Below are 14,539 nucleotides of genomic sequence, written 5' to 3'. Positions count from 1 at the left end.
GCAGCTAGTACTAGTAGGTCAAGGTCAGGTCGCCATTGACCGTGGCCACGCTGAGGAAGAAGAAGAGAAGTGGCAGCTGCCTGGGTCTGAGGACGGTCCATGGATCTGACTCGGATCAGCTCCATCGTCCGCGGCAGCGCCCAGTCAGAAGGACGCTGACATGTGCATGCAACCCTGGGCAAAGGGCAAGCATAACACTGTACCAGAAGGGGGGTGAAAAGCCACGTGACGTATTTACAACTCCAAAATAATATATTAATAAAATTTTTATATATGTATTCTTAACAATCTAAAAACCTAAAAAGTAATGCTGAAAAATAAACTTCGATGAAAAACCTTAAAACTATATTTAAATCTAAAGTTTAAAATCAAATTTTAACCTATAAATATAAGTATAAGCGAAAATGTGGAGATGGAAGCTCAGGGCGTCAAAGCTGACGGGCACAAGCAGCGTAGCACTAATTACCAAAAGGATTCAGTCAGCTAGCTGTGCTGTGTATGCCCTCTGTTTAGTGGCAAATCGTGCGTGCTTAATTGGATCGCGAGCTGAGTTGAGTTGACACCCTGGAATTTGCCTGGAAGGTTCGTGTTTCCATTGCTAATTTTGCTAGTAGCTGAGTGAGGAGAGGGGCGAGCACAAGTTCAGATGTATAGGGGCGTTTAGTTTGAAAAACAAAATTTTTTGTGATCACACCATACGTTTGATCCGATGTTGGAGAGGGTTTTTGCACATGAATGAAAAAACGAATTTTATGGCTCGTCTAAAAACACAAGACGAATGTTTTGAGTCTAATTAATCTGTCATTAGCACATGTGGGTTACTGTAGCACTTATAACTAATCATGCACTAATTAGACTCAAAAAATTCGTCTCACGATTTCTTCCAGAACTATATAATTAGTTTTCGTTTCATCCATGTTTAATGCTTTATTTAGATATTCAAAGATTTGATGTAATGCTTTTTAAAGATTTTATGCGACGTTTTTACCGAAAAATTTTTGGGAATTAAACACGGTTGCACCAAGCCTTACCTAGCTTGTGTGGCACCATGTCAGGTACCAACTACGTACGGCAAGTACGAGACCAGATGCAGTGTTGCAGGCCTAGCTGCATGGTTGACTCCGGTGTCGCTGACTTTTTCCGGAAATTAACCGAATCGACGAAATGCAGGATCCTGTCAAGGGCACATGGCAAAATTGAATATAAAAGGGAAAAAATATAAGATTATAGCTTTAAAAAGTACAATAAGGAAAAGAAACCATTATGTGCTAGCAACCCCAAACATATCCCTTGGAAAAAGAGCTACCACCAAACCGGCCGCTGCTAGTCCAAAATAGGGGATCGTTAATGGGCTCTCAGTCATATTCATGGAGAAGGGCTGAGAAGGGAAAGAGAAGACGAGGCTGCGTTCAGTTTTAAAAATATTTTGGGAAAAATGTCACATCGATACGTACAATTATATATTTGAAATATTAGACGTATTTTAATTAAACTAATTTCATATTTCGTCTAGAAACCACGAGACGAATTTTTGAGTCAAATTAATCCGTCATTAGTGTATATTGGTTACTGTAGCACTTATGGCTCTTGTATTAATTAGGTTTAAAGGATTTGTTTCACGATTTTCCCGTAACTGGTTTTAATGTTCATATATATTTAATGCTTTATTTAGGTATTTAAAGATTTAATATGATGTTTTTAGAAAAAGTTTTTAAAAACTAAACTGACGATCCTCGCGGAGATTGCAGATCTCAGCTCTGAATCTCTGACCAAAGTGACGACGAAAAGAAACGGGCTGTGCGCGAAAAGAAAACGGCCATGAGCCCACAAGCACAGGTTGTTGCGGAAGCCTAGATGGGCCGAACCATGAATGTATGGGCCTCCACCTTTTGCACCGTTTTCTCATGGGCCTTATAGCCCATGAGAAATGAAAACAACACTGCCATACATACTACAACGATTTTTTATAAGATGTGTAAGATGGAACGTTTGATCGTATCGAGATCGGAGAAATAAGCCGTTACGTTTGATCGTATCAGGATCGAAAAAAAAAAGTTCTTATGAGTATCGTTTTCCGTAATGAAAATGCAGCAATTCTTCTGTGTCATGACTGCACATCAACAGCAGGCACACAGGCTGAAACTCTAGTGACAGTCAACAGTCTTGTCTCAAGCCCAAAAACATCATCTCTAACAAATTCAGCTCACCAAGAAAAGCAACCAAGATTAAAAAAAAACACCATGCTACAGAGCTACCATGAGAACAATGATAATTCACATCAAAGCTACAAAATTAAAAAAAAAAGAAAGAAAAGGGTAATAGGATCCTCCGGTTCAGGCGACGAAAACAATCATGGTGATCTACACTGATGACGACAGGCACACCAAGTATAGTACGAACATCAATCAAGCGTCGGCGCCAGCCGCCGGCGGCTTGTCCGGGTAGCCGTGCTGCTTGCTGTACGCACGGTGGCGCCGCTCCCTCGCGTAGATCACCCAGAAGACGAGGGAGAGCATCACGGCCGACGAGACCATCACCAGGCCGACGTACACCCACTTGCTGTACCTCTCCAGCCCAGGGCAGTAGTTCTGGTTGATGTTAGTGAAGGTGTCGCGCACAAAAGTGCAGTCCTCCAGCTGAATCAGGAAAGGGCCATACTGATACAGCCCCTGGCTCACGCTCACTCCCGCCGCCATCTGACCCAAGATCTTCGGGGTAACACGGCCCACGGTTGTGCATATCTCGGTTCCTGACACCGTCGTAGTTTGGCATTCGAAGCTCTTCCAAACCTGAATTTTGGTGATAGGGATAGATGGAATTGATGTCAACTATCAACAAGATTTGAGACTCAGAAACGCCACGCGTTGTAGATTATTTACCTGGGTTGCGTTGTCCAGGGAAACCTCTCCTCTGGCGCAAGTCCGGTTGTTCAGGTCAGCCGTGAATGGGTTGCAGAGCGTCGGCATCAGTGGCCCCGACTGGTTGAAGTAGAAGAAAGGAGTTTGTGGAGGGAAGTTTCTATTGGACACGTTGGTGATTACTTGGTTGACCAAATTCACCAGCTGGAATGTGACTTGCTTACTTCTATACAGGGATTCGTTCGCTGTAGCGGGTTCAACACAGGGGATAATGTCATCCAGAGCAGTGTGTTCTGTTGGATGAGCAACCCACTCCTCCATTGAAACACAAGTATCTGCAACAGCACTGTTACAAGAGAGAGAGATAAATCACTATTAAAATTGGATCTGAATTCAGTTAATCGTAAAGGTCTTTCTTAGAGGGTACATGTCTACATGACAAGAGCAGCAGCGACTGGACCACGACTGCTGCCATTACATGCGCTAGCTATTTAACTATCAATAAAAAGCTCACACAAACCACAGGAGCTATTCCAAAATATCTGGTCTTTCTTTCCAGCTTAATTACTAAGAGTTTGATGCTAAGACATAATTATACCCCAGCTGCTTCATAGGACAATAGAGGACTTAATCGTGCTCAAGTTTCGCGAACAAAAAAAAACTTACCACAAAGCTAGAAATATATGGTGGCAGAATATGTCCCCATACAAGAGGTATCATCAGAGACAGTTTCAGAACATATATATTGAAGAAAAACTGTGCTGTGTGCATAACTTGGCATGAAACAGAAGACAATATTGCTAAATGGTGCAGTTCTGTTTCCAAACTAAGACCCTTTGATACCTCAGGAATGCAATAAAAATGGAAGATGACTGGCATGTACTATCTACATTAGCAGTGGTGAATTGGTGATAGCATAGACTAGGAAGCGGAATTAGAACAGAGAACAGTGAAACCAAATTCCATAGCCAAAAATAACAATGTTTATAATGGCATGGCAATGCAGGAAAACACCAAATAGGAAATTGCAACTCAGCATGAATACACTATCTGATGGGACACTGGATTGTTCAATGCTTGGTAAACACACTAAATTATGATCAGATATTCCTTAGAAACAACCCGAGAGCCAAGTGGCCAGTACCAATCTTTGAGGTCTTGGCTTCGCAATGTACATATATAAAAACAACAATATCCAACAGGAACTAGGTTATATTTCTTAGGCAACTAAATTCAAGTTGAAGATGACTCAAACTTTGAGTGGCGGAGGCGTACATCCATAACTTTCAACAACTGTGCTGAGCTCAGTTACTAGACATGATAATGTAATTTGGTTATTTACCATTTGATTATCAAACCAAGGGCAAAGTGGCTTAGTTGGATTTGGCAGCAAGTCAGTGATCAGCACTTAAATGCATAAAGCAACACCATGAATAAAAGGTCTGTGCACATACTAACTCTAGCTATATGCTTGGAACATCCAACGAGTGCGATGATGCAAGTGGAATACATACTTATGCAGAAGGAGGAAGACACCACACAGGATAAACGTCCCAGTGACTAGTATCCATCCGGTAACCACCAAACTGCATAAGATGTAGCAAACCCAATGATAGTATATTATAACGTGAGTATCAAGAAAAGAGAAGTAAAAAAATATTAGAAACATACAAAGGAGTTAACTTACATAGAGACAAGAAATGTCATCCCAAAGATAGATAGCACTGGTAAAGAAATGAGACACCATGTCAGCATCAAGAAAAAGTTGTGTTATACCCAAAATTGCGCACAAATAATAATTAATATTATAAATACTTACAAAAGCCAACAAATGCCAGAAGAAGCATTACTGCTGCGATGATAATCAAAGCAAGCCGCCTGATATAATGATTTTGCACATGAACAATAACTAACCACCATCAATTAAATCATTAAGAAGAATTGAAGAGGTGACTGGTGAGAGAATAAAAGATACTTACACTTTATTTAGCCATTTCTGTAGCTTATTGGAATTATCGGTAGTTCTAGTAGCAAGTTCAGTAGCTGATGAGTTCAACTTTCCTTGAATTTCATTGATCTGATTTTGCACATCATTAGGCAAGAAGGACTGTCCTATGTCAATCTTCTTTGCAGCAGATAAACTATCAGATAAGTTATTAAGGTTATCGACAGTAAAATTCGCCTGGCTAACAACAAAATCCAAGGTAGTCGTTGTGCTTTTATGGAACTTGCCCTGACCATCGTACAGCATGACACATCCAACACTGTAGCATTGAATGGAACTAGGTTAGCAAAGAAATTTTTTTATTAAATAAACCTTTTTAGCAAGTAATTTTATTACTAAACCACCGGGCAAGTTTTTTCCAAAACTAAACCTTTTGGTCACGCCGGTGTTGGTGACGTGGCAAGACAATGCTGCCACGCCACCGACAATGGCGTGGCAAGCCGTTTCGCTACGCCAATATTGGTGGCGTTGTGACCACAAGGTTCATGGAGTGGAAATATTTTTCTCAGAGGTTTAGTAATAAAATTATTTATTAAAAAGGTTTAAAAATTAAAAAAAATTGTTAGCAAACACAGCCCCCAAAAAAATGTTAAATGTAAGGAATCAAGAAAGTGGCCCAGCTTTGAAATATAAGGGTACTTACATTGCAGCACAAGTGAACAATATTAGAAGTATCAGAGATACGGCATATGCCACCCGAGAGTATGTATAACTGCGATGTGGACAGCAGCAATGTTTGCAGCAAATTCCAAGCATAACCAGAAAAAACAGCACAAACCAAATCAAGGCAATGATGAACAGTGGAAAAGCTGTGTATCCAACTGACTGCAAACCCAAAAAACAGAATGTGTTATTATGCAAGCAACAAACATTAAAAAAAAAAGATGAATGAGGTGCAATTTCAGGTTGTGAACATTCTTACAGCCATATAGTGCACTTCGCTAATATTCCAACCGCCGGTATATTTCCTGAATCCATTCAATGGGTCTTTTCTATATGTTCGCTCTTGCGCCAAGACAAAGGAACTATTTGTAGTGACATTGACAACAACAGGTGCTTCAGCAATTGATCTTCTTGCCACCAATCCATATCTATCTGCTTTTTTCGGTTACAATTACTCAACATTAGTAAAAACGACCATACAGCAGAAAGTAGATTTGTATTTGCAATTTAAGATAAATATAACTACCCAAGATATTTGACGCTCACTAATCAAAACTAGAAAACTGTCGGCAACAAAAGCCCCAAATTATGGAGAAAACTAGCACTCCGGTACCTACCGAATCAAAAGGAGCAACCTACTAGAAACCATTCGTGGATGGAGCAGGGGATAACGGGAGGCACCACATACTGACAGAGGCGGGAAATTTATAAGAAATCCCATTTGTGATACAGAAATAATTTGGGGATAGCACTATTGACACTCACAGCAACTGAAAAATGGGAATAGTTGTAATGTCTTGCTAAAGAAAAACAGTTCAAATAAATCTAATTGTTAGCAAAGATACTAAAACCTTCTTACTGAATTCCCAGTATACGTACAGAACAGCAACTTTGAAAGGCATGATTTTCTTCCCTGGTGAGAAACTGGGAAGGGCACAGATTTCGCAGCAAAAAGAAAACCCCACAGACAAAAAAAAAAGAACATATACACATTAATGTTTATTCTTTTGGAGAAAAACTTAAGAAACCAAAGAAAGAGACAAGGAACAGATGACCAATAACCTGAGGACCACAGCGTACTAAAAATTTGGGGAGCATTTCCACATCAAGAACTCGAGTTTCATTATCTGATTCAGAGAAGTTATAGGGTACCACAAAATCCTACTGAATCAAAAACACACACAAAAAAAGCAACCATTTTTCCTACACCGAAACATGTAACAGAAACAAGAACCGCGAGAAAGGGGGAGCAACCTGGGGCGGCTGCCTTGTGGAACTCGCGAGGAGCATGGAAGGCAGGACCGGGTTGCGTCGCACATAGTGGCAGGACGGTGAGCAGAACCACCGCGATGCGGACGAGGGAGACCGGCAATGCCATGGCTCAGCACCTCTCCCTCCCTCCTGACCTGAAAAAACCCCACAACAAGATCGCACCACCTCCTGCCTCCCCCGACGAAGATAAGACCAAAGAAAAGCTTCAAGTGGAAGAAGGAGAAGAGGAAGAAGAAGAAGGGTAGGAACGAGACAGAGATGTGCGGATGCAAAGATGGATTCTTTCACCCTTTTTCCGCGGCTCCGTTCCTCTCCTCCTCGCTTTTGCTTTTTCTGTGATTGCACCGGGGTTAATTAACGCGATTATTCTTTTTCGTTTGAGGGGACAGGAGAGAAAAAGAAGAGGAGACGACGATTAAAAGAAGGGGATTTGGCTGTGACAGAGATCTAGAGCCCCGCCTATGGTTGGGCTCGGTGTCACTACGCAAGCCACTCCCAAAGAAAAAAGACAGGTGTCACTTTGAATGGAGTGAATGTATGAAGCTTTGAGTGGGTTCCACCTTTTATTTTTTAATCTTTTCCCTGCCAACTCTCTCCTGTCTCTCTCCCGAGCTCTCGTCTCGACGGAGCGGGCAACGGCCGCCGGCGGCGTGTCGGGGGGCGGTGGCCGTGTCCCCGCGACGGATCGAGGAGGCGGGCAACCAGCTACGTGTCGAGGCGACGCATCCGGGCAGCGGCGGATCTGGACGGCCAGCGGGTGGTGGCGCGTCGGGCCGTGGCAGATCCGGCCGGCGGCACGTCCGCGCGGCGACGGGTCACAGACGGTCTCGGCGTAGACGGCGGCGATGGTCGGCCTCGGCGCGCCGCCCTATTGGTTCTTTCTGACACTGTTCACTTCGTCTGAAAATTAACAGCTTACCCTCACAAACCATGACAATGATAACCCGTATGTTTTGCCTGGAACGTCGCTCGGTTATATTCAGTTTTGAGGAATTTTTTGTAAATTTCAGAGGACGCAAGAGATTTGATTTTTTACAAAGTTAGGTATTTCATCTAGAGTTAGATTTAGACTCTTTTATTTGGGCTTAAATATATTAGCTTTAAGTTTTTCGACAAATTATGGATTATACATCCAACATGTCGGCTTATACTAAGCATAAGTAAAATAATTTATTAGCAACTAAAAAATAATTTATAGGTAAAATTTATGTATACTGATGAATTAAAAGCAAATACTAAAAATTATATTACGATAAGAAACATCAAAATCAACTTTGCATTTTTAAAGTTTAAATTTGGAACTGCAAATAGGCCCCCTCCTCTTTATGGTATAGTGGAAATACCGGTAGCTGATAAGGCAAGCCCAAAAGGGCAGTAAAGGAAGAGGGCAATGAAAATGCACTTAGTGCTTTAATTTGTTTAACAATTCGGCCAAGCAATTTGCAGTAGGATTTGATTTGATGTAGATGTACTACCATTTCAATTAATGACAAGGAGAGGATGTGCTTAAGGAGAACAATTAGGCCGACGAGCGCGTGGATCAAACCCAAGATAAGATAATAATCTGAGGGCATCGGAGCCACCTCGCTGGCCCGGCCACAGGGAGACGCGTGTCCCACTCGGTGGATCATGCTATATCAACGGGACAGCGACTAGGGCTGCGTTCGGCAAGAAAAACGTTAACTTATCTCTATATACCTTCCTTCCCGGAGAGAGCGCTCGTCACCGCCCACGCCAAGGCCCGCCGTCGTTGTCGCTACCGCCAAGGTCGCCCGCCGATGCCCTGCACCAGCTGCCGCCCCACAGCCGCCGTCGCGGAAGCCTTCCGCTGTGGCTGCGCCGACAACACCCTCCGCTCCTTCCTCGCCTCCTTGTGGAACTACATCACCGTGGAGGGAAGGGAGAAGGTGCTCGCCGTCGTCGGGTTGCACACGGAGATCGGATCCGCCGCCTGCCGCGCCGCGCTCCGCGCCACCTGGTTCCCGCCCAAGCCCAAAGGCATCGTAAGGTTCCACATGCTTTCCTCCATTTCTACCCGCTTTGGATCTGGCTACTTTGCTTTGCTCTGGATTGCTACTACTCGTCTTATGCTTGCAGTAGAAGCTTCCAGTCGTGTGTCTAGCTTATGCCGCGATGGGATCTGCAGTGCCATTGCAATTGTGTCTTGCCTTTGTTTATTGTTACATCTCACATGCTTTACTCTTCAACATATTTTAATCAAGGGACGGCTTATTGAGCTGGTTCAATCGCTAATACACAATGTGTGATCTGTATTTTAATCATTACAAAGGGTGATCCCACTATTATGAACTCAGATGTGTTCTGTGATAATGCGTTTTCATGACATATGAATGCTCCTTTGTCCGTGCCAAGGTGACCAGAGTCGTTAAATTATTAAATGTAAAAAAAATAATTAAGAATCATTTGTCTAATTTGTGGCAGTGGCTATTAAGAATAAAATACCAAAACCTTCACTTTACCCTCATCTTATTAATAATCAAATCAGCCTTGCTTAAAAACAAAAGGTTGTAAATTATATATACACCATGTGGTTTTTAATGCTTATGTCAGTTGGTTTTTAGACATACGTTTGACCATAAAAACACAAATCATAATTAAAAATGACACGACAAATCATAATAAAATTTAGATAAATATCGATACAATGATTAATGACATGAACAAGGATGTATTATATAAATATATAAATGGGCTATGTGATTAGCGCGCCAACAGGCGCGCAAGAGCTTGTCTCCATCGATTTCCGCGCGCACGCTTCCCGAACTGCTAAACGGTGTATTTTTTTTCAAAAAAAAATTCTATAGAAAAGTTGTTTTAAAAAATCATATTAATCTATTTTATATTTTTTTAATAATTACTAATCTATTGCTATGTTTTTCGCGCCGGGTAAATTAACTTATCCCTTCCTCCACCGAACACAGCCTAGGGTTTGCCACGAAGGTCTCATGATTTTCTCAAGAACGCTGCAAGCCAACCGTTGCTGTCTCGGATCACTCGCTCGTCTTTGCTTTGAGATTTTTGGTGAGATGACGATGACATTTGCTTGCCACTTTGTTTAATCCAAGTGTCTTCTTTAACTACGGCCTGATGCATGAAATATAATCCAAGAACAGTTTATAGATCACATAACAGATCCACTTCTACTTGATCTATAAACGAAAATACTAAACAGGTTCCAAAATATAAATATTTTTATGTTGTTTAATATAAACTAAGAAAATGTTAAAAAATTCTCTTTTTTTTATTTACGTCACCAATCAACTTTTTTAATTTTGAATTAATTATATTTTTCTTTTAAAGTATATTATTGACACTGAAACTATTAGAATAATCAAAATCACAGAAATTAATATGTAAATACTTATATTACGATGCAACACTTAAATCCTGAAAAATTTATATTTTAGAACAAAGAGAGTATAAGATTTTTCCTTGTATAAAAGGGGGGAAATGAAAAAAAAAAGTAGTACAAGATGTCAATTGAGAGGCAATGGTCGTATATTGGGGGGCTTGAGCTTGACTCGCTATTTCCAGGTAATCCGCGTGGTAGATTAGTTTGATAGCTCCTATGTTAATCTGGTGTTAAGAAACATCGATCGAGAGTTTAGTTTATAATGAGCAGCAGCAGATGAAGCGATAATGAGGCAGCAGATGGATGCATTGCCGCCACATGGATTAGCATCCGAACATTCCACCACATCTGTACTCGTCGCATGAATGTCTCTTGCCCACATGCTCTAGCTCTGTAGTTTATACTTTATAGTACTAATAGTGGTAGTAGGATTTCTTTCCAGCAAGACCCATCTTGTCTGTGTCCAACTTGATGCCGTCTTTTGCCGAAATTAATCCAAGTGCAGGTGCAGGGATTGCTTGTTGTCGCTGCATCGTGCTGTCCAACCTGGAGCAGTTTTTTAAGGCCATGGAATGTGAGATATTGTGCTTTCAGTTGTGAGAACAGAAAAATGGGTAAAGTAAAGTTAACCTGTCGTCTTTTCGTTTCTACTTATAACTTTTATAACTTGAAGTTAGTTTTGAGGTTTTTATTTTCCAGTTTTTACTTTTAAATCGCTAAGAAAATGCGCACAAATTTTTCGTTTGTAAATATGTAATTTGTATTTTTTTTTACTGAAAAAAGATAACAATAACCAAGTGTATCATGGCAGCAATTCATGAAGAAAACGAGGCCATGTGGCGCTCTCACGCTCAAATTTGTCACTTGTGTTCATTCCCTTTCTGCTCGGTCAAGCTCGCTACTCCATCTATGGTGGTCCTTGCAGATGTCTGCTCGTTGCAGTCGGATCTCAGATCCAGTAGCTTATGGGTACTGGGTAGTGCTACTGCAGAACTAGCAGTCGTTTTTCTTCACCAAGAATCGAGTTATCGGTAAGAATTTGTGCGCATTGGAAAGGCGAACAGCCCCTCACCGTCCTATCTTTTCGTTTCTTTTTTTTGCTAAAATTAGAATTTTTAAACTTAAATTTTAAGTTGATTTTAGGGTTTTTTTATTATAGTTTATTTTTCAGTTTTGGCTTTTAGATCGCTAACAACACGCATATAAAGTTTTTATTTACAATTATTTTTTATTTGTGAATATATTGTTTGACATTTTTCTTTAAAAAGCGAAAAGATGACCCACCTTTGAGACAGCGATGTTCAAATGTAGTGCATTAACTTCGTTTTAGTTTATAATAATATATTTTAATTTTATCTAAATTTATATAAATGCTAATAAATATATATCTACGTATATATATAACATATATATTAATAATTTTAAAAAACATATACACGAAACGGATCAAGCAGTGAATAGCTGTCAGGGCCGCGTGAGAGAGACACACCGTGACGTCCCGGCCCACCCGTACCCCCTCCCTCCGGCCACAACAAAGCCCACTTGGGCCGCAGCCTTGCACTTTGATAACGTCACGGACAACCTTCTCTGCGTCACTTCACTCCCGTGCCTTTCTAAAGCTATCGTTAAGCATGTGGAGAACAGTTGATGGAATACTCTAATCGGTGTTGCCATCCTGCCTGGACTGGACATTATAAAGTAGGGTACTTGGCGAAGAACACTGCAGCATATCCGGCAATGCTGAGCACTACTCGCTCTGTTCTCCTTTCCTCAGTTCAATGTACTACTTTGAATGTTGGAGTTGGTAAGTAGTACTGTCGTACTGCCTAATTGCCTATTGACTCTACATTATGTCCTTTAATCACAATGGCATAATGCTGTAGTGCTGTTCTCTGGAGAAATTCTAATTTAGTTACTGATGGCCGAATGACAAGTGAGACAGGTACCCAGTTTGTGAGCAAACTACGGGTGCCAAATGGTATATTTGGAAATAAAAAATAATTTGTGAATAAAACTTAAAATCAACTCTAAATTTAAGGTTGGAAATTCAAATTTTGGCTTATAAACATAATCAAAAGCGAAAAGATAGAGGAGGCTGGTCTGTGAGGCTAGCTAGTCATTTCATTCATCTAATGATTATCCAGAAGGAATGCAGGATACATCATTCTTGTCAGTGATATCAGGGGCGTAATAGTATTGATATCGTTGTAAAAATGAAATTGTCACACAAGCTCCATGCTGATCGTGCGAACAAACAGAATTACAGAAAGATATAGACAACATCTCGAGATTATTTCCTTCAAGTATTGTCAACAAGTTAGTACATGAAAACCGCTCCTTTTCACCGATGAGGTGAAAGGAGGGGAAAAAAAGGCAGAGAAGAGACTGGTTAAAGCTTCACATGTTGCTATCATCATGTGCTAGCCAGTCACTACACTAACTAAGCTCAGATGAAATTCAGTATCTATTACAGCCTGCAGCCGCTGACTAGCTAGTATCTAATCTAATTCTGAACAAAGAGACTGAGAAGAAGAAGAAGAAAAAAAGATTGTGTTCAGTGGTGTCTAGGTGTATGGTCGCTAGGACCATAGTAGTCCTCATGGAACTCAGGCAGCTTGTGTGCTACAGCCCTAACTTCATTTCCAGCAATGCTTCTCTTGGCCTCGAGTGATGAGTCAACAGAATCCTTGGGCACATTCTCGGTCGATTTCTGTTTTTCAGAACAAAAGTACATATGTCAGAACACATATACAAAAAAAGGACATTTCCATGATGAACATATTCAAAGATTCAGATATCGAATCAGTGTCACTTACATTGACCATTATCTGGTTGCTGGTTGCTGCACGAGTTTCTGCATCCAGACGAATGCCTTCAACCTCCATGGCCATCAGTGCCATGACCAAGATCACAGCAGCAGCCACTGACAACCTGGACATCCTCATCTTTGTCTAGCAGCAAACTTTGAAGCTGGGTGAGACTGAGAGTGAGAGAGTCGAGAGCAGGAGCTATGCAGGCTTTAAGTGTGTCTGAACTATGAAGTATTTGACCTACGATCGACAGGTCATATATATACACCCTGGCATCTTGCTTTGGAACAACCCCCCAGAGTTTGCTGTGCTGATGTCTATCAGGAGTGGGTTACATCTAATGTCTGGATCACTGTCGTTAACCATGCAAACCCAAACCCAGACTTTAGTTTATGGTGCTCTTGTCACACTTTAGGCAAGGATGCCTGCACAAAAGTCGGCCCCAAGCCACAGGATTAGGTGCTAATCCTGCACTTGAAGCTGCTAAAACACGAGTTAGCCGGCCATGGCAGATGCTGTCAGGCCTTGTGCTTGGCATCAGGTGCCTCCCCCTGGAAAGTGGCGTGGCTGTCTCTCGACAGACGCACAGAAAACTGCGTATCTTTCTTCAGAAAGCGTGTACACTGCCTTGTCAGCTGGGTTGGCTGATCTGGACATGGCTATTGGAAGCTTCTGAATCTGCGCATACATGGATACGTAATCCCAGGGGAGAATATAATTATAAATACGGATTACGGATTACGGAATGCTGCTTGCAGAGTTGCAGCTGAAGAAAGATGGATGACAACACAACCAACCGTTGTCCTGGCCTGGCCGCCTGGGCCATGCGTGTTTCGACAACCCTGGTCGATTCACTTAAAATTTTATATTTTTAAATTTAAAATTTTGATTGTGCTTATAAGCCGTAAAGGTTTATCAACTATCAAAAGATAGTTATTGAGTAAAATTGTATATTTTTAAATTTAAAATTTTGCTTGTGCTTATAAGCGGAAGTGTAAAAGACGGAATTAAATTTTTGCACATAGATCGGTGGTCTATGGGCCAACTAAGACAGATCAGTGATCCCAGCCTTTGAATTCAGATCTGACGATCCACTGAATTGATTGATGGATTGATTTTTTTTTTCAGCCAGCTGATCAATAGTCGGTCCCATACTACTGTAAGCCGTAACGATTTATCAATGATCAAAAGATAGTTATTATGTCAAGTTTCATGTTTTAGAATTTAAAATTTTGCTTATACTTATAAGCCGAAGGATAAAAAACTTAAAATTCAGAACGGCTACAACACAGAATGACGTTCGTAAGGAATGAGTTAACGAAACTTCCAGACATATTAAATAGAGACTTCCTGGTCATCCTGCTCTTGCCGTCGCGTTCCTGCCATTGCGCGCTGGGAGGAGCCGTCTCAAATTCACGCGTCTCCATGTGCTCAACCTCGTTGGCACAAGATCCATGAGAATATGACTTAGTTTCGCATACCCACGCACTTAACCTCACTGGTGACCATCCTCGTGTGATACCTCGCCAACATAACTATCGTCGACATCACACGCCAA

The 14,539-nt window shown here is 41.2% G+C and overlaps 2 protein-coding genes across 3 annotated transcripts; both read right to left on the bottom strand.

Moving 5' to 3' along the window:
* Positions 1–2,063: 2,063 nt before the first annotated feature.
* LOC102703655 lies at positions 2,064–7,318 on the bottom strand. Of its 2 annotated transcripts, XM_040520870.1 has the most exons (10): positions 7,087–7,318; positions 6,781–6,966; positions 5,786–5,958; positions 5,507–5,688; positions 4,838–5,122; positions 4,678–4,736; positions 4,546–4,582; positions 4,373–4,444; positions 2,880–3,204; positions 2,064–2,789 (listed from the first exon to the last, which is right to left on the bottom strand). In XM_040520870.1, the coding sequence occupies exons 2-10, from the start codon at positions 6,902–6,904 to the stop codon at positions 2,406–2,408; spliced, it is 1,641 nt and encodes a 546-aa protein (XP_040376804.1). In that variant the 5' UTR covers positions 6,905–6,966; positions 7,087–7,318; the 3' UTR covers positions 2,064–2,405. The 2 variants fall into 2 exon arrangements, with proteins under 2 accessions (XP_040376804.1, XP_006648062.1); XM_006647999.3 differs by having other exon boundaries at positions 6,781–7,318.
* A 5,407-nt stretch (positions 7,319–12,725) lies between these two features.
* On the bottom strand, positions 12,726–13,116 carry LOC107303664. The gene is made up of 2 exons (XM_015833727.1): positions 12,988–13,116; positions 12,726–12,881 (listed from the first exon to the last, which is right to left on the bottom strand). The coding sequence occupies exons 1-2, from the start codon at positions 13,114–13,116 to the stop codon at positions 12,726–12,728; spliced, it is 285 nt and encodes a 94-aa protein (XP_015689213.1).
* Positions 13,117–14,539: the final 1,423 nt, after the last annotated feature.

This window comes from Oryza brachyantha, chromosome 2 (assembly GCF_000231095.2).
Source record: "Oryza brachyantha chromosome 2, ObraRS2, whole genome shotgun sequence".
Taxonomy (NCBI): domain Eukaryota; kingdom Viridiplantae; phylum Streptophyta; class Magnoliopsida; order Poales; family Poaceae; genus Oryza; species Oryza brachyantha.
This window is presented reverse-complemented; position numbering and strand designations above follow the sequence as displayed.

Excerpts from the sequence above, each read along its gene's own strand:
- LOC102703655 (XM_006647999.3), bottom strand. The coding sequence starts at position 6,904 with ATGGCATTGCCGGTCTCCCTCGTCCGCATCGCGGTGGTTCTGCTCACC. Across the intron at positions 5,689-5,785 it reads GCGAAGTGCACTATATGGCT|TCAGTTGGATACACAGCTTT; the intron begins GTAAGAATGTTC and ends TTGGGTTTGCAG. Across the intron at positions 4,445-4,545 it reads ATGACATTTCTTGTCTCTAT|TTTGGTGGTTACCGGATGGA; the intron begins GTAAGTTAACTC and ends CATCTTATGCAG.
- LOC107303664 (XM_015833727.1), bottom strand. The coding sequence starts at position 13,116 with ATGAGGATGTCCAGGTTGTCAGTGGCTGCTGCTGTGATCTTGGTCATG. Across the intron at positions 12,882-12,987 it reads GCAACCAGATAATGGTCAAT|AAATCGACCGAGAATGTGCC; the intron begins GTAAGTGACACT and ends TCTGAAAAACAG.